A 19,290-nucleotide genomic window follows, 5' to 3' on the forward strand; every position below is an offset into this window, starting at 1 on the left:
AGCCTTTGAAGAGAAGGCAGATTCTTTTCCCTTTGTTTTCCAAGATAATTGTCTAGGGAGGCAAGCTGGAAAGATGTTGAGAATCGAGCTTTCCCCTACCTGTCTTCCTTCCAAAGTCTATTTCCTTTATCTCCTCAGAGAAAATTTAGAACCTCATATGTTCTTTTTTGAAGCACAAATTTAGAAGAATGTTTCTCCTTTCCAAAGGATTGCCAAGGAAACCAATTATATTAAAATACTTAAAATATTAAATATTAAAATTAAAAAAAAAACCAAGCAAGTTCATGGACTCCAGGTTAAGAACCTCTGTAGGAGTCTGAATCACTTCTGAGCTATAATTCTCTCTATACCACATCCTTCAGAGAAGGAAGAAGACTAACAGCTGAGACATCCAGGTGGATAAAAATCTGGGAAAACACTCAATGGTAAAAACCATATTCTCTATTGGTCATACACAAATGCACAAAATTTAGGCAAAAAAGAAAGAAAAACCAGATGTCCTAAGACAAGACAAACAGGTATCACTGAGACTTGGTGGGATGAAACATGTAACTGGAATAAGTCTCTGGATGAGTGTATCTTACCCAAAATAAACAGGATAGATGTGAGGTGAGATATTAAGAAGGTGGGATTTTGAGGAAATGAACCAGAGGAGGGTAGCATGGTGGAGAACATTTAGATGATGAGCAAAATGAGAAAAAACAAAAATGATTCTATCAGTGGAGTATACTACAGACCACCTGCACAGAAAGAGGAAATAGATGAGAAATTTGGGAAACAGGTCCCACAAAATGCTAGTTACCCTAAATGCCATCACAAATGGTGAATAATGAGCAAATCCATTTGTCCAAGCAGAGAGCAAATAAAAAGTAGAGAAATTAGTCAGACTAGAATATACCATACAATTTGTTTACGGTGAATGATATTTCCCACTGGGTGATCTCACCTGGCACTAATATATGACATTGTAGTGTTACGGACTTCAATTATCCAAATATCTGCTGGAGTTCTCTCTAAGAGCAGAGCAACTAATAACTTTGTGATCTGTCCTAGTGATAATTTTATCTTTCAAAAGGTAGGGGAAGCTGACAAGTAGAATTTCATTCTGGATCTGATATACATACATACATACATACATACATACATACATACATACATATATGTATATATGTATATATATATGTATATATATATATATATTTTTTTTTTAAATTTGCTAGGCAATGGGGTTAAGTGACTTGCCCAGGGTCACACAGCCAGTAAGGGTTATGTGTCTGAAGCCAGATTTGAACTCAGGTCTTCCTGAATCCAGGGCCATGTTTTATCCACTATGCCACCTAGCTGCCCCCTGGATCTGATTCTTACCAAGAGGAACTGGATACTAAGGTGAAGATGATAGGAACCATAAGGGGGAGAAGTGAACACCTCATCTTAGAGTTTGTGATAGAGGAAGAAAATGAAGTTGGATGTGGTCTGATAAGCACCTTAGATTTGGGGAGAGCAGATTTCAAAGGATTCAGATGAAGAATAAGTAAAGTGGGGTGCCATGAATTTTCTGCAAAGAGGAAGTCAGCTGAGGAGGACAGAAATTCTGATGACATGAAAGGAAATGAAAAAAGGAAGTTGTCAGAAGAAACCAATGTGGATGCATAGACAACTCACCATCCAACTTAATTTTAAAAGAATACATGCAGAAGATGGAGGCCATGGGTAGGTAAGCATAGGATCTTAAATTTAGAGTTGGAAGGGACCTTCAAGGCCAATGAGTTCGACTCCATTATTTTGTGCTGTTCTTGTGGAAAAGTAGCCAGCACACTGTAGGCACTAAATAAATCCTTGTTAATTGATTTATTGGAGTAAAAAAAAGGAAAGATGTGGGCTAAATGACAGTACAGATTAGGTGGATTTGTAATGGGATCAAGGGTCAGCCTCAAAAAGCAGCTGTTTATTTAATTTTTTTAGGCAATTGGGGTTAAGTGACTTGCCTGGGGTCACACAGCTAGTAAGTGTGAAGTGTTTGTTTGGTCTTAGGCTGGATTTGAACTCAGGTCCTCCTGACTTCAGGGCCCATGCTCTATCCACTGTGCCACCTTGCTGCTCCCCAAAAGTAGCTGTTTATGACAAATTGATGGGAAGTCTTCAGTGGAGTGCCCCAGGGACAGAGTTGGACTTCGATAAAGGGATAGGTAGCATGCTCATAGAATGTGCAGATGCCACAAAGCTGGGATGTTAGCTAACACACTGGATGGCAAGAGTCAAGATCCCAAAAGACTCTTGAAAGGCTAGAAGATTGGGCTGAACCAAAAGTCTTACATTTGGGTTAAAAAATGATTTCACAAATAAAGATGGGGGAGGCATGGGCAGACTTCAGTCTGCCCAGAAAAAGATCTGGAAGGTTAGTGGGCTGCAGGCTCAATATAAATCAGCGGTGTGATGGGGCAACCCAAAAAAGCAATGTAATCCTGGGCTTGGTTAAAAGAAGCCTGGCTTTTAGGATAAGGAGTTGATAATCTCCCTATATTCTGTACCTGGAGTATTGTGTTTAGCTCTGTGACACAGTTTACCACGAATATTGATAAGCTGAAGAGTGTTCCAAGAAGGGCGACCATGATTGTGAAGGGCCTTGAGTCCATGCTAGGTAAGTATCAGAAGAGGAGACTTGGAAGGGATGTGACAGCTGGTCCAAGGATGTCACCTGGATGAGATTTGTTCTTTTGGGCCTCAGAAGGGAGACCCAGGAGGAGTGCATGGAAGTTGCAGAGGGTCAGAATTGGGCTGATATCAGGAAAAACTTCCAAGCAATTAGAAGCATCTAAAAGTGAAATGGGATTTTGGTGGGTTCCTTTAGACTGGAGGTCTTCGGGTAATGGCTGAATGGAATGACCACTTGTGTGGTAGTGGAGATTTGGTTTTGGCTAGGGACTACATGGGGTGGTCGTGGAGGCCTGTTGCACCTCAGAAATTCTGTGATTCTGTACAGTTCACATACAGATTTTGCTCCAAATGAGAAATCCCCAACAAGTGATCATCCAGCCTCCATTTAAACAATTCCAGGGAGAAGGAGCTCACTTCTTTTGGTCAACTCTGACCACTAGGAAATTTTTCCTTATATTGAGTCAAAATCTATCTCCTCTAAGTACAGGGCTGAAGAGTGGCATGGAAAAAACGCTGGCCTGTCTCTCCAGATGCACTTGGATCAATTTCCTTCTCTAATTTTCAATTTCTCTTTCTGAATAATAGGGATAATGTTTATTTTTGTTTTATTTTTGAAGGCAATCAGGGTTAAATGACTTGTTCAGGGTCACACAACTAGTAAGTGTCTGAAGCTGGATTTGAACTCAGGTCCTCCTGATTCCAGGGCTGGTACCCACTGACCACCTACCTGCCCCAGGGATGATCTTTAAAGTCCCTTCTTGCCCTCACATTTTATGTTTGGGTCTAAACCAATGAATGCCATCTATCTCATTTTGGGAGCTTTTCTTCTCATGCCCCCACTTGCCCCCTGGGCCCACATGCTACCAGGTAGTTCCTTCTTATATCTGATCTGCTGAAGTTCCCAATCCATGTTCCTTTGCCCTGTCATTGTTGGAAGTGGAATATCCCCAGCCCCACTCTTGTCCAGAAGAAAGCAGTGGGGGTATCAGAGTAAGATCCCTGTAAGAGTCAGGAGACTTGGGTTGTGCTCCCTGTGATGTCACTAACTAGGGGTGTAACCTCGGATAAATCACTTCCCCCTCATTGGAGGATAACCTTGAATGCTCCTCCCAGCTCTAAGATTCTATTCTTCTAAGAGTTCCTGATTATATTGTTCTAAGCTTCCTTGATTCTAGGATTCTGTCCTTCTGTACACACACATACACATATACACATGCATATATCTATACATATTTATATATGTATGTATGTATGCATGGGGGCCTTTGAAGGCTCTGTCTTTGCCTTTCTTTGTATCCCCAGGGCTTACCCCAGTGCCTGGCACACAGTAGGTGCTTAATGAATGCTTGTTGACTTGAGTTCCGAGATTCAGAGGATCTGTGGTCCTAAGATTCTGAGTCTGTGGTTTTAGCAGTCTACAACATTTTAATACCATGTTAAGGTTTGCAAAAGATTTATTACTTCCTTTGATCACATGATATTTATCATCTCATTTGCTCCTCACAAGAGCTCTGTGAGAGGGGCAGCTAGGTGGTGCAGTAGATAGAACACTGGCCCTGCAGAGGGGAGGATCTGAGTTCAAATCCAACCTCAGACACTTACTAGCTGTGTGACCCTGGGCAAGTCACTTAATCCCAACTGCCTCCCCAAAGTAACCCCAGCCCTGTGAGGTAGGTACTACAGGTAAGGAGGAAACTATAGCTCAGAGACAGGGACATATTTGCCCATGGTCACATAGCTCAGTAAGTGCCAGAGGCAAGTTTTCAATCTAGATCTCATCCAACTCCAGTAGGTCCAGGACTCTTTTCTAGTGTCTGTGGCCTTTACAGTTCTGAGACTCTGGAAGTCTTAGCTGGTGTCTGGGTGCCTGTGTGTCCCACACCTCCCGCCTCCTCACTCACACAGTACCTGGGCAGATCTTGCAGCATTTCCCTTCTACCTTCTCTGGGTAGAGGCAGCCGTAGTCCCTGGGGCAGGTTACCCGCTGGCAGTCTTGGCGGCCATCTTGACAGGTGCAAAGGATGCAGGGCAGGGGCCCGAAGGAGCGGAAGGCCGGGTGCCACACCTCCCCATGGGAATACGTCTTCCCATTGTACGTGCAGGCTGGAGGGGAGAGAGGCCTGAAGTCAGAGCTGGGCTCCTCAGGGGTGGTGAGAAAGAGCAAAGGAAGCCTGGTCCTGTCCCTGGGGAAGTCCTCAGTCTGAATGGGGACATACATCTTCACATCAGGGGCTCCTCATTTCTTTTTGTGTCATGGTCCCCTTTATCAGTCTACTAAAACTTATAGACTGCTTCTCAGAATCATGTTTTTAAATGCATAAAATAAAACGCATAGGATTACAAAGAAAAGTATTATGTTGAAATACAGTTATCAAAATATATGTTTTTAAATATAAATTCAGGGACCCCAGGTTAAGAACCCTTCTTCTAGGTCTGAGTGTCTTTGGCCCACTCCATGACTTTTTTTGTGGCAGGGCACTCAATTTCTAATGAAGTCTAACACAGATTTGGACTCAGGAAAAGGAAAAACTTCCTCAAATCATAATTGTACTACAATGGAACAAGCGGCCTTGGGAGAGAGTGAGCTTCCCTCACTGGTGCTATCCGGCAGAGGCTGGCTGAAGTTCTGTCAGGGAAGCTCTGGAGGGCATTCTGGCGCTGGGAGGGAGGTTATGGCCTCTGAAGTGTCTCCCAGCTCTGAAAGTCTGTGATTCTAGGTCTGATTTCCTTTGGGTCTCCCCAATTTGTCTTGGACCATAAGGATGATTTTTCCAGCTGCTCTAGAGAAACGTTCTTAGTTTCTAAACCCCTGAGAAGCCCCTCCCTCTCTCAGATTGCAGGGTCATTTGGAAATTGACAGTCTAAGAAATATTCTTACTTTCTTTACCTATCCTGCCCATATTTCAGCACCCTGGTCTACCAGCAATGATTAGAATCAGAGGATGGCAGGCTGAGAGGATGCTGGGACCTCAGGATGACGGCATCGTAGAAGGCCAGACACCAAGAATCATAGACTCTTAGATTAATAAAACATCGCAATAGCACTATTCTAATCCTAGATGATCCAGATCAGAGTTGCAGAATGTTAGAGTCACAGAACCTCATAATCTTAAATTCATGGAGTCTTAGATTCATGAAGAGGGGTATGGAGCGTGATATTAGCCCTCCCTGCAGGCAAGTGGGCACACCCCATCCCTGTGTCCAGTCTTCTGAAGGAATAGAGAATACCCTTCTGCATGGGTCAAGGCAGGATGGTGTATGGGAAAAGTCCCAGAGAGGTTGGAGTGCTGGGTTCTTATAAGAGATCAAATTTAAAGTGCCACATAGATACAAACGAGCTGTATTAACTTTGGCACATCCTCTCTCTTCCTCTGCCTTCATCCTCTTCTACGTCTGTCAAATCAGTTGGTTGAACTGGATGATTTTTAGGGTTTCTTCCAGCTCTGACATTCCGTGTTCTAAGGCCCCTTCCAGCTCTGACATTCTGCGTTCTAAGGTCCTTTCTAGCTCTGACATTCTGAGTTCTAAGGTCCTGCCCTAGCACTAATATTCTGTATTCTAAGACTCCTCCCAGCTCTGCCATTCTGTATTCTAATACCCCTCCCAGCTCTGCTATTCTGTATTCTAAGACCCCTCCCAGTTCTAACATTCTAGGTACTAAGATCCCTCCCAGCTCTGACATTTTCTTTGTTCTAAGGGCCTTCTCAGCTCTGACATTCTGTGTTCTAAGGCTCCTTCCAGCTGTCATTCTATGTCCTAAAGTCCCTCCCAACTCTGACATTCTGTAGTCTAAGATCCCTCCCAGTTCTAACATTCTAGGTACTATGATCCCCCCTGACATTCTGTGTTCTAAGGCTCCTCTCACCTCTGACCTTCTGTGTTCTAAGGACCCTTCCTTCTCTGACATTCTGTATTCTAAGACCCCTCCCAGCTCTGCCATTCTGTGTCCTAAGGTCTCTCCCAGTTCTAACATTCTATGTTCTAAAGCCCCTTCCAGCTCTGACATTCTGGGTTCTAAGGGCCCTTTCACCTCTGACATGCTGTGTTCTAAGGTTCTTCCCAGCTCTGACATTCTCCATTCTGAAGTTCCTTCTAGCTCTGACATGCTATATTCTAAGGCCCTTCTGGTCTGACATTCTAGGATCCAAGGCCCCTTGTATTCTAACAGTCTATGGCTCTGACTCGTTGGTGTGTGCACTTACTCCCAGAACCACCTCAGAACTTACCTTTCTTATGTTTCTCTTTGAGGACTATCTTGACAGTGGTGCTGCCGCTCCCCTTCTGTCCAAAGTGTCTGGGGATGAAGCCCAGGGAGGAGCTGAGGCCTGTGGGTGCTGTGGTTCCTGGTGCCCGCCTGCTCCCACTCTGGCTAACACATGGGTCCTGGGAGTGCCTCTGCAAACAAAAAATATCAGGCTGATTCAAGGGAGGGCGAGAGCCTGGGCCAGATGGGGACCTCAGAAAGGCAGCTAAGGTGAGATCCTGAGAAAGGCTTCCCCAAGCTGGGAAGAGGACGGCTGCTGGATGGAGCTGGAAAGATCCTTGGCCACAAATTCCTGGGGCAGCTGGAGGGAAGAGGTGGGCGTGGAGAGTTGGGGCATCTCCCAGCCCTGTGAGGAGTAACCAGGCAAGAACATTGCATTTCTAGGACCCTGCAAAGTTCTTCATTTCCCATAACTCCCTTTCACATGTTCTTTGTTTGTGACCCGTTAGATTTCTCCCTGTCCCCTGATCTCATTCTGTCTTCTCTGAGCACAGCTCAGTGCTCCCTCCCACCAGGAATGGATTTATCTCCCATCCCTACTCTGACATTCTGTGTTCTAAGGTCCCTCCCAGCTCTGACATTCTGGTTCTGAGGGCCCTCCCAGCTCTGACATTCTCTGTCCTAAGGCCACTCACAGCTCTGACATTCTCTGTCCTAAGGGCCCTCCCAGCTCTGACATTCTCCGTCCTAAGGCCACTCACAGCTCTGACATTCTCTGTCCTAAGGCCCTCCCAGCTCTGACATTCTCTGTCCTAAGGCTACTCACAGCTCTGACATTTTCTGTCCTAAGGCCACTCACAGCTCTGACATTCTCTGTCCTAAGGCCCTCCCAGCTCTGACATTCTTTGTCCTAAGGCCACTCACAGCTCTGACATTTTCTGTCCTAAGGCTACTCACAGTTCTGACATTCTCTGTCCTAAGGCCACTCCCAGCTCTGACATTCTCTGTCCTAAGGGCCCTCCCAGCTCTGACATTCTCTGTCCTAAGGCCACTCACAGTTCTGACATTCTCTGTCCTAAAGCCACTCACAGCTCTGACATTCTCTGTCCTAAGGGCCCTCCCAGCCCTGACATTCTAGGTTCTAAGGCCCTTTCCATTCTGGTAGCCTATGATTGTGCTTCATAAACACCTTGTGACTAGGAGGGAAGGAAGGCAAAGGAAGATAAATGACTAAGGAAATGGAGCCTGGGAAAGGGAGGGGGAGGGGGAAAATACAGAGGGTACACTGGAGTCCAACACATTCAGTCCACTCACTTTGGCCAGCACAGTCTTTGCATCATTCTAGGCTATAAAGGAGTTCACCATCGAATTGGAATCTTAGACTGGCAGAGCTGGAATGGACCTTGAGACACAGAAGATGTCACAGGCACAGACAGCATCCTTTTCAGATTCACAGATGACATGAAGCTAGAAGGGGCAGCTAACAGAATGGAGGATGGAGCTGGTAACCCAAGTAAGTTTGGGAGGCTAGAAAATTGGGCTGAATTTAATAAGGTTCAATGTAAAGTCTTAGCCATAGATGTACAAAATTGGCTTCACGGTTATGAGATGGGGAAGATGTGCTTAGATAGCAACATGTTTAGGAGTGTGGAGCCGGCCAGCTCCAAATGGCTCATGGGAGCTGATTGTTAAAGTTTCAGTGTGAACTTTTATACATTGGAAATTAGAAAAATACTATAAATCAGAGCTTGATTTATTGTTTTGCTGATTGTCTAGGCATAAGAAAATAATGGAGGAAATAATAATACTGATTAAACCTAAAAGTATATTTTGCTTTCTGGACAGCCAGTTGTTAAACCTTTACCACCACACCCCTGAATATGTCTGAAAAACATCTCAGGATTTTTAGTGATTTAGTATGAGTCAGCAGTATAACATAGCAGATAAAAAAAATGAACATGATCATGGGCTGCATGAAGAAAGACATAGCTTGCCCCTCTTTATGCTGCCCTGGTCAGTCCATGTTTGGAGTATTGCATTCAGTTCTGGGAGCCACCATTTAAGAAGGACATTGGTCATCTAGAGATCATCTGAGGGAAGGTAACCAGGATGAGAAGCCTGTTTACTCTGGTGAAGAGAAGATTAAAGGGAGATATTATAGTGGTCTTCAAGTGTATGAAAGGCCTTCATAGAGAAGGGCAACAGATTTGTGGACTACATTTTGGCCCCAGAACTGGCAAGACCAGGAGAAATGAGTGGACTTTGCAGAAGAACAAATTTGGGCTGGATGTCAGGAAAGGCTACCTGACAGGGACATCCCAAAGTAGAATAAGCTGCCTTGAGGGGCAATGGGCACCCCTCATTGCAGGTCCTCAAACATAGGCTAAGTGACCAATGGTGGACTATGTTGTCATGGGGATGGGTTAGACTGGATGGCTGCCGGCTTCCCCTCTAACTCGCAAATCATTCTGTCATTCTATGAATATAAATGGCAGAGTTGGAATGGTGAGATGATGTAGTCCAGCTCCTTCATTTACCAAGGAGACCAAGGACCAGAGAGAGGCAATGACTTGCTCCAGAATGTAAAGCAAATGAATGATGGATACAGGACTGAAACGCAAGACCCTTGATTTCCTGATCTAAACTGGGTGGGCTAGTAAATGTTTAATAACCAGCTCTTCGAAAATGCAGGAGACACTTCTAAGTGTAGTCTGCAATGTTAACATTTTCTCCATTGCTTTCTTAAGCTTAGACAATCAACAAAATAATAAATTAAGCTCTGATTGGTAGCATTTGCTGATTTCTGAGGTGTGACGCTTACACTAAAAATATAATAGTTGGTTCTCGTGAACTGATCTGAGCTGGCTCTAGCATACGCCTCAATCTAGGGTTCTGTCCACATACCTTCTCTTTAATACCTACCGATTCTTGTTTGTCTGGATGTGGTCTAGGCTGGGATGTGCGGTGAGTGCTCAGAAGGGGAGGAGAAGGAGTTTTGAGTATTAGATAAAGGGGGAGTTTGGACTCTACCTGCCAGGAAGAGTGTATGTGGCTAAAGGAATGAAGTGATTGAGAGAGCATTAGATTGGAAGTTGGGAATGTGAGGATTCGAACGTCTCTCCTGACACCGATTCACTATGTGACCTTGGACAAAACTCCTGACCTCCCTCAGGTCTGTTTCCTCCCCTGTCAAATGGGGATAATCAAATTTGCACTCCTTACTCTCACACAATTGTTGTAAGGAAATAACTTTGTAAACCTTAATATTACTATGCTGTAAGCAACTACCAATATGAGGAGCTCAAAGAAACATGGGAAAACTTGCCTGTAGTGATACAGAAGAAAGAAAGAAGAATCGAGAAGTAAAAACTAGTTCCGAAATTTCAGCATGCAGCTGGGTGGCGCAGTGGATAGAGCTCTGGGCTTGGAATCAGGAAGCCTCCTCTTCCTGGGTTCAAATCTGGCCTCAGACACTTACTAGCTGCGTGGCCCTGAGCAAGTCACTTCACCCTGTTTGCCTCAGTTTCCTCATCTGTAAAATGAGCTGGAGAAGGAAATGGCAAACCGGTCGAGTATCTTTGCCAAGAAAACCCCAAAGCAGTCATGAAGAGCCAGATAAAATTGAAATGACTCAATAACAGTCTCAGGCAAATCATTTTACCCAGGCGGGCTTCAGTTTCTTTATCTGCAAAAAGAGACGGATGGAGTAGATGGCCTCTGAGGTCTTTTCTAACTCTGTCTTTCTAAGGTCTATGATATTATGGGATACAAAATAAACAAAACGCATCTGGGTTTTTGTGGGGTTTTTTTGCTTATTTGTTTTTGTGAGCCTAGGTCAGCTTAGCTCTCCTAGACTAGAAGCGCACCACTGTAATTCCAATTCTAATCAGCACAGGAACTTAAGTCCATCTCTGCTTTTCCGATCCAGGCTGGTTTGCCCCTCCATGGGCCTGTTAGTGGCCCTCTGGTCCCAAGAACTCTTCATATTGGGGTCACATTAAGTGTAGACACCCAAACAGCTTTAGCTATATTATATTATTTATTTGTAATAATTTAAGAATTATTATACATAATATAATAATCATATTGCTACCAACATACTACCAATATATTACAATATATTATATTATAGGACAACCTGAGCTCAAGTGCTCCATCATCCTCAGCCTCCCTGCAGCTGGGATTATAGGCATTCATCAGCACACCTGGCCAGCTTTCTCTTTAGCTTTTAAAGCCCTTCACAACATGGCCCAACATGTATTTCCAGTCTCAACGGACAAGACTTCCCCTCTCACATTCTGCAATTCAGTCAAACCGGCCTTCTCTGTTTCTCCCACAGGACACTCCATCTTCATGTCTTTGCATTGGCCATATCACATGCCTGGAATAACCCCCTGTCTCCACCTCATAAAGTCCTTCTCTTACTTTCAGACACAGTCCAAGCACCTTCTTCTGCTGGAAGTCTTTTCTGATCCCTCCAGTGGCTAGTGCCTTCCCTCCTGGACCTCTTTGCTTTTAATTACTTCGAATATATTTGTATTTATCCTTTTTACACTTACGCTATGTCTATTTATATAGCTACTTGTTGCTATCTACTTTCTTACTCATATGTTTCCCATAAGAAATTAAGCTCCGTGAGGGCAGGGGTCATTTCATTCTTTGCGCTTGCATCTCCAGCACATAGTAGGTGTTTAATCAATACTTAACGGATTGAAATGGGATCTGTGGCTGTTATTATCATTTGTGGACTTTGGGGGTAACCTGAACTCTTTGCTGAAGTGGGATGGGAAACACTCTAGCAGGAGGAGATAGTTTTTACTTTCTGCCCCCATCTTTTTCCCTCTAATGCCCTCGTTAGCCCCAGTTTAGTAGAAACATAGATGGAGTGCCAAATCCCATCATACTTCATGGCTTTGTTGATAAGTTTCACTTAATGATTTTTCCTTGTTACAAGGGTTCAGTTTGTAGCTTATATTGGGAAGTTGCTAGGCTATAAAAAGGAGCCAGGAGTCAGATTGGTAGAATGGGCCTGAGCCCCAAGGTGGGCAGATCTCAGATTGGTATGGCAGTTCCTAGAATAGGAACCGCCATACTGGTCCTTGGGGCCATGACAGTGGCCATGGTGGGAATAGGGCAAAGATGGTTAGGGATTTGGTTCAATAGATCTGAACCAAGGATACCAACAGGCAGAAAGGCAAAGGCCACTGGTCTCAGGGCCTCCAGTTGGGATTGATTGGTCAGAGGGCAAAAGATTCTTGAGATCAGTTCTGATGACGAGCTGAGGTATTAGTAGAGCAAATCCTATGGGCCAAAGTGGATAATTTATAGTGGGAGCCACTGAAGGTTTCAGAGTAGTATCAATCAATTAATCAATTAACAAACATTTATTAAGCCCCAGCTATGAGTCAGACACTGTGCTAGGTGCTGGGGACACAAGTACAAGGAATAAAAGAATCTCTACTTACAAGGAACAGCTCCCGTTCTGATAAGGAATGGTCAGGCCTTTGTGAAAATTATTTTGAAAGCTGCGTCAAGGATTGACTAGAGATGGAAAAGATCACATGGAGGAAGAAGGGCAGAGAGACCATTGCAACAATCTAAGCAAGAGGTGATGAAGGCCCAGACCAGAGCAGTGGGTGCATGATGGAGAAGAGAGGATGGACGAGAAGATGAGACCTTCTGCAGACCTGACCATGTCATTTCCCTGCTTAAAGAAAGTTTCAGTGGCTTCCCCATTGCTCCCAGGCTAAAATAGAAACCCTCGATTTGGACACTTAAGGCCCTGCACAATTTGTCTCTAGCCTACCTGTCTAGTTTTATCTTCCAATACTTCATGAATTCTATATTCTACTCAAACGAAACTATTAGCTGTACTCTGACTGTGTCTGGCCCTCTCCTGCTATGTCACATTCATTTAGCCTATTCTACACGGAGCACTCTCTTCCTCCTCTCTAGCTGTGGGAATCATAGGATTATGGATTTAGAGCTAGGAGGAACATTGGAGACCATCTAGGAGTAGTACCAGCAGCAGCAGCAGTAGCTGGCATTTATATGGCATCTACTCTGTGTAAGGCATTGTGCTAAGTACTTTGAAAATATCTCATTTGATCCTTACAAGCCTGGGAGGGAGGGGCTATTATTATCCCCATTTTACAGGTGATGAAACAGAGGCAAACAGGGTTAAGTGACTTGCCCAGGATCACACACTAGGAAGTGTCTGAGGTCAGATTTGAACTCAGGTCTTCCTGCCTCCAGGCTCAGTGCTCTATGCCCTGTGCCCCTGTATTGTCTTTATTGTGTGTATGTGCTTTTCCCACCCCATTTGACTTGAAGCTCTTTTTACATCAGAGACCTTAGTCTCCCCAGAGTCAAACTCATGTCTGGCCACTTATTTTTTTCGTCCAGCATTACAATTTCATGGGTGTAAGGTGATCCCAGTGAGGAAAGCTGTCTGCACCAATAGAGGTCTGCAAATGATAGTTATCTGGGAAACTGAAAAGTTAAATGACTTGCCCAGCATCATACAACAGTAAGTGTCTGGGGCAGGACTTGAACTTGTGTCTTCCTAACAATGAGGCCAGTTCTTTATTTACTAAGCCATAATATTTCTGCTGAATCAATGCTTGAATTGAACTAGCTTGAAGCCAAATGGACAGGTCTTAGTGACTTTGTGACTGTGGTTGGACAGGGGAAATGAGGGAAAGGGAAGAGGTAGAGACCAATACTTAGTTTCTTGTAGAAGGGTGAGAGAGAAGAGGGAATTGGGAAGAGTAGCAGGTTCTAAAAGAGGATGAGGAGCCAGGTTGTGCCAGGACTCTGAATCCCTCTTCTTCTTCCCCAGGCAAGGCTGCACTGGAGATGAGCATAGGAAAAATCATTCACTTACCACTCCTCGGTATAACTGCAGGGTCTCCTCTTCAGCTGATTTCTCATATGATCCATCTGGAAAACCAAGGTGGAAACAGACACTCTGGTGGTTGAGCATGCAAACTGGATTGCTTCTGGTATTTTTCTTTGGTCATGAATCTTTTTTTAAATTTTTTTTTCTTTTTAAAACATTAACAATCTTGCCTCTCAATGGGTGAGGGAGGGATAGAGGAAAGGAGAGAATTTAAAACTGAAAATAAAGTTTAAAAAACCAAGCATTTAAGCATTCATTATCTCTCCTTTCTATTCTCCCATTGAAGAAAAAAAAGAAAAACAAAAACAAAAACTTTGTAAGAAATATACATAGTCAAGCAAAATAAGTTCCCACATTGACCACATGAAAATGTATATCTCAATCTGCAGCCCGAGTGCATCACTTCTCTGTCAGGATGTGGGTAGAGGCTTCCTTAACAGTCCCCTGGAACACATCAGCAAAACTCCCCAAGTGCTGCCCCAGTTAGATTAAAATATAATTGGGAAATGTTTAACAAAATAAGTGAAAATACAATACAACACAGATAATGTCAGTTTGTGGTTTTCTAAGTCAATATGCTACCTGCCAGGATCTGTTTCTATTTAAATGTGACACCGCTACTCTGGAATCATGGTGGTTCTTTGCATTGATCAGAATTCTGAAATCTTTCAGAGTTGTTTGCCTTCACAATGTTGATTTTATATAAATTGCTTTTCTGGTTCTGCTCACTTCATTCTGCAACGGTTCATACATACACACACACACACACACACACATACTAATGGCACAGTAGTATTACAATACATACATAATTTGTTCAGTCACTCCCCAACTGATGGGCCTTCCTTTAGTTTCCAGTTTTTTGCTACCACAAAAAGAGCTGCTTAAGTATTTTTTGTACAGATGGGTCCTCTTCCTCTTTCCCTGATCTCTTTTTGGTGTAGACCTAGTAGTGATATCATTGGGTCAAATTATGTCCCAAAAGTTTAGTGACTTTTCAGCATAATTCCCAAATGCTTTCCAGAATGGCTTTGCCCATTCATAGCTCCATCAACAGTACTTTAGTGTGGTTGTTTTCCCGCAGTCTCTCCAATATTTTTTGGATATGTACTATCCCTTCATCTGCCACCTCCTCACACTGGTCACCCAGATTTCATCTACAACCCTCCCTTCTCTCCTACCTGCTCTGCTGGGCTAGAGAAATTAGAGTCCCATGCAGGCTTTCCAGGATTAAAACTATTCAGTCTTCCTCCTTTGGCACTGAAGAACCAAGTTTAAACATGTTTCTACATTTCCTGTGAGTGTTTGTCTCTTTCCCCTCGCCTCTCAGAAGAGGTTGTATCTGGGCTGTGGGCAAATTGATGATTTGAAAGAAAGGAAAAGTCATAATAAGGTGGAGTCTTTCAAAGGAGGAGGAAATGATGAAGGGAACTGGCTGCTGAAAAGGAGGTGACAAGATCGCTAGGAAGTGACCACCCTATCTTAAGGTCTCTGATAGATAAGAAAGGGTGAATGACATCGAGTCTGACCTGACAAACCTAGACTGGGGGAGAATACATTCCAAAGTGTTCTGAAGGCATAGAGGCAGGAACCTATGGCCAGCAAGAAGGATGGGTGGTTCTCAATAATGAAATTCTGAGGCTGCAAACACAAATGATTCCAATGAGGAAGAATAAACAGGAGCTGGTTAATGAGACCACATGGGTTTACAACTTACCAACTTAAGATTTAGAGAAGACATGTACATTTCTCTTGAACTGAAAAATAAAAGGAGTTGATGGGATCTATTTTACCATGTATCTAAAGCCAACAAGAACTACCATTTTATGGGCCATCTGATTGATTTACATTGCAGTGTTTATGATAGGTTTGCAAAAAAACCAGTATGAAAATAATTTTAGCTCAGCTCACATGTGCCAACATCTGTTTTAGAGGATGGGGAATTACAGAAATTCTACGAAGAACTTGATAATCTCCTTCAAATTATATCAACATATAATGTCATATAGTATAAAAACTTTGATGAAAAGGTAGGCATAGGGGAGTATGGCAAGGAAAATGAGTTGGAAAATATGGTTCAGGAGTAAGAAATGTGATAATCTAGATTAGCCTGTAGACTACAAAGAAACTTCATGCCTTTATCCCACAAATGCCTTCCCTGAGAAAGAGTACCAAATATCACAACAAATGAAATTATCTTTTAACAAATATGAAAAAATGAATCTTTCAGATGATTGAAAATGACTGTGAATCAGAGGATGCCAATCTCTGAAAAATTAAAGTTAAGTGTCACCCAAAAGGCAATTGAGAGGTACATGGTATGTGTGAGCCATATTACAAATGAATTGGGTGGAAGAAATTGCCTAAAGGATGTCTTCAGAGAGATCTAAGACCAAAAAATGAACTTGTCATATACCAAGAGCAAGGATGACTCATGGATGTGGGCATCATTTCTAAATCAGCTATTTGACTTGTTGGAACAAATGTCAAATTTAGCATCAAACCAGAGAAATACAAATTGTGGCAACTTCTATCTGACCTGTTTTTAAGGCCTCAAAAGTGTTGATGCCTCAAAATGGGAAATGGATAAAAGAACAAACTTTAATACCGATTCTAACTATTTCCTAAAGAAAATTAAGCTGCATAGATCACTACTCATAATGAGAGCAAAAGGGCTTTGAAACTTCCTCCATCAGCCCACAACTTGAGCTTCTTTCCAAGCAGAGAGATATGGCAGCTTAGGGCAACACTGATTTGGAATTTAAACTCATTGTAAACTCTTATGGAGGAGGATGGTGGAAGAGTATGAGCTGCATAAAATGGTAAGAACAAGCAGAGGGAAAAAAACAAATTTAGATGAAGTATGGTAAGAAGCCTAACCAAGCAGAGTTGTTCTGAGGACATTTAAAGATGAAACTGGCAAGATGAAATAAGCAAAACAATCAGAAGAAAAATGGTGAAAATTTGTAAAGATTCTTATAATGCTTAGACTCTAACATTACAATCCTATATATGCTACTTGAGGAAGTAGAAACAGCACAGAAGAAAACAAATACAGGAAGAACAGTTAGACTAGCTCAAGTGCATATAAAAGGAGGTCCATGATGAAGGCAACATAATTTTAAGGGTTTTGAGTAACTGATTCTCGATATGTATGAAAAAGAAATGACACCAAAGGCTTGAGGAAAATCTTAGACATTATTGTTACAAAAATGCAAATGAGAAATCATAAACAAAAAATGACCCAGATGCCCACTTTTCCATCTGTAGTAGATTTTTATGAGAATAATCTATATAGATATCAGGAACATAAAGGTTTGAGACGGGAACCTTCAAGCTTTTGCAAACTATATTCTATAATGGACCAAATTTTTATAGTTACAATAGATTGAAAGGTGAAGAGAATACAGGATTCCACTGTACTTATAGCTTGTTTGATTGAATAGATAATTTGATTTAGTAAAGCAAATCACTTAAAGGATCTCTTTCAACAAGGTAACTCCCATGGATGTGTCAAAATCATTCAAAATTTCTTGAAAGATGGCATAACAGAGAGAATTTTGCTCAATGACCCTCTGGTTGTTACTATCGAGCAAGGAATAAAATAGGGAGATGAATGCCTTCCATAGATACTAGAGGTAGCTAGGTGGTACAGTGAATAGAATGCTGGGCCTGGAGTCAAGAAGACTTAAATTCTAATCTGACCTCTGATACTTACCAGCTGTCAGACCCTGAGCAAGTCACTTGGTTTGTTTGCCTCAGTTTCCTCAACTGTAAAATGAGTAAAATAATGCCAGCACTTACCTCCTAGGATTGTTGCGAGGATCAGTTGCCATAATATTTGTAAACAGGTTAGCACAGTGCCTGGCACATAGCAGATGTTACATAGATGCTAGTTATTATTATTATTACTTGCCACTATCATGAAGGATGTCCGTTGTGGGGTACCAAAGAAAGAGGGATTCCCTACAACCGGTGAAATCTTCAAGAAGCTCTTGTTTGTGCGTGATGTTGCGCTGGTTGCATCAAGCCCCAGAATGTAGCAGAATAAGACCCATAATCACTCAAAAAAGTTTTGTCTAACTGTCACATGGGAAAAACCACGAATGAACATTATCTATAGGATAAGCGGTTGGAAGGATGACCCATAGAGCTGGTCCATCCTTCCACGTTTCTTGGGCAGACACTGCAAATGACAATGAGCTCAACCCAGAGTTGAAGAGGAGGAGAGGGGGTTGGATTTCCTTTGTGATTTCCCTTGAAACAAAGGTCCATCTTTTAAACAACAGAATTCTTCAGATGATTGTAAATGACTGAATCAGAGAATCTGAAAAATTAAAGTTAAGTGTCATCCAAAAGGCAATTGAGAGGTACGTGGTATGTGTGAGCCATATTACAAATGAATTGGATAGAAGAAGTTGCTTAAAGGATGTCTTCAGAGAGCTCTAAGACCAAAAAAAAAAAAATTGAACGTGTCATGTACCAAGAGAAAGGGATGATTCATGGATGGCCTGTGTGTTCTCTTAGTATCCAGGCAACCTCAAGATACCTAAAGAAAAGCCACTAGTCTGTTGGATGGACCTCTTTTGTAGAATTTATGGAAGGACATTAATATGAATCACACAGGATGGGTAGACATGGTTTAAGAGAGTACCCACATTGAGGAGATCACAGACCCAGAGAAGTATGCCCTGGGGAATGGATGCACATAATAAGTCAGGTAATAGAAGATCGATACAAAAGATTAGCACAACTCTGTGAGAATAGAGGCAGTAGTGTTAAAGCTCAAAATGAGCCAAGGTTTGTAAGAAATGCTAAGGACAATGAAAAAGGCTTTGAAAGATTTAAGAAATGTGATCAGTGTAATGGGCAACCATGACTCTAGAGGACTGATGATACAACACACTGCCACTGCCACTAACACTGACAGAGAAGTGGTGCATTAAAGTGGCAGAATGAAACATACATTTTTAGACACAGACTTTGTGTTCATGACTTGTAAAGATAGAATGAAAATGGTTAATGGGGAGCTGAAACCCAGGAGATGGTAAGAGAGTATCAAGCTGCCTTCAACCAGTTCAAGCTGTGAGGCCCAGAAGGACAGTATTCCATGCACTGAAAGAACCTGTAGATGTGATTGTGTGCTCGCTTTTGACAATCTCTGAAAAATCACGGAGAATGTGAGAGGGTTGGATTCCTCACACATCGGCACGGAAGTGGGCAGAGCTTGTCCCTATTTTCACAAATAGGAAGAAGGTAGATTCCTTCACAGGTGGGCTAGTAAGCTTGACTGCCGTTCTTGGCAGAATTTCATAACATACTATTAAAAGGAAGGTCTGTGAGCATTTTGAAGAGGAAGTGGTGATCCCCATGATCCAGCATGAGTTCTTAAAAAAAAAAAATCTGGCTGGACTCATCACATTTTGGTTACTAGAGTGGTAGATGAGGGGAATGCTATTCGATTCAATTCTATACACATGTAAGTGCCTGTGCTGGGTGCTGAGGATAAAAAGAGTTAGGAAATAGTCAC

General features: G+C 42.6%; 1 protein-coding gene across 1 annotated transcript in view; it reads right to left on the reverse strand.

Annotated features, from left to right (window-relative positions):
• Window positions 1-19,290, reverse strand: part of CHRDL2 (chordin like 2) — a 90,165-nt gene that overhangs the window by 13,247 nt on the left and 57,628 nt on the right. The window contains exons 6-8 of the mRNA XM_020989570.2: window positions 13,746-13,801; window positions 6,882-7,050; window positions 4,564-4,758 (exon numbers count right to left, since the gene is read on the reverse strand). Coding sequence (XP_020845229.1) covers window positions 4,564-4,758; window positions 6,882-7,050; window positions 13,746-13,801 — 420 coding nt within the window. The remainder of the gene's footprint in view (window positions 1-4,563; window positions 4,759-6,881; window positions 7,051-13,745; window positions 13,802-19,290) is intronic.

This window comes from Phascolarctos cinereus, unplaced genomic scaffold, assembly GCF_003287225.1.
Source record: "Phascolarctos cinereus isolate Bilbo 61053 unplaced genomic scaffold, phaCin_HiC Scaffold_726;HRSCAF=1367, whole genome shotgun sequence".
Lineage (NCBI taxonomy): Eukaryota > Metazoa > Chordata > Mammalia > Diprotodontia > Phascolarctidae > Phascolarctos > Phascolarctos cinereus.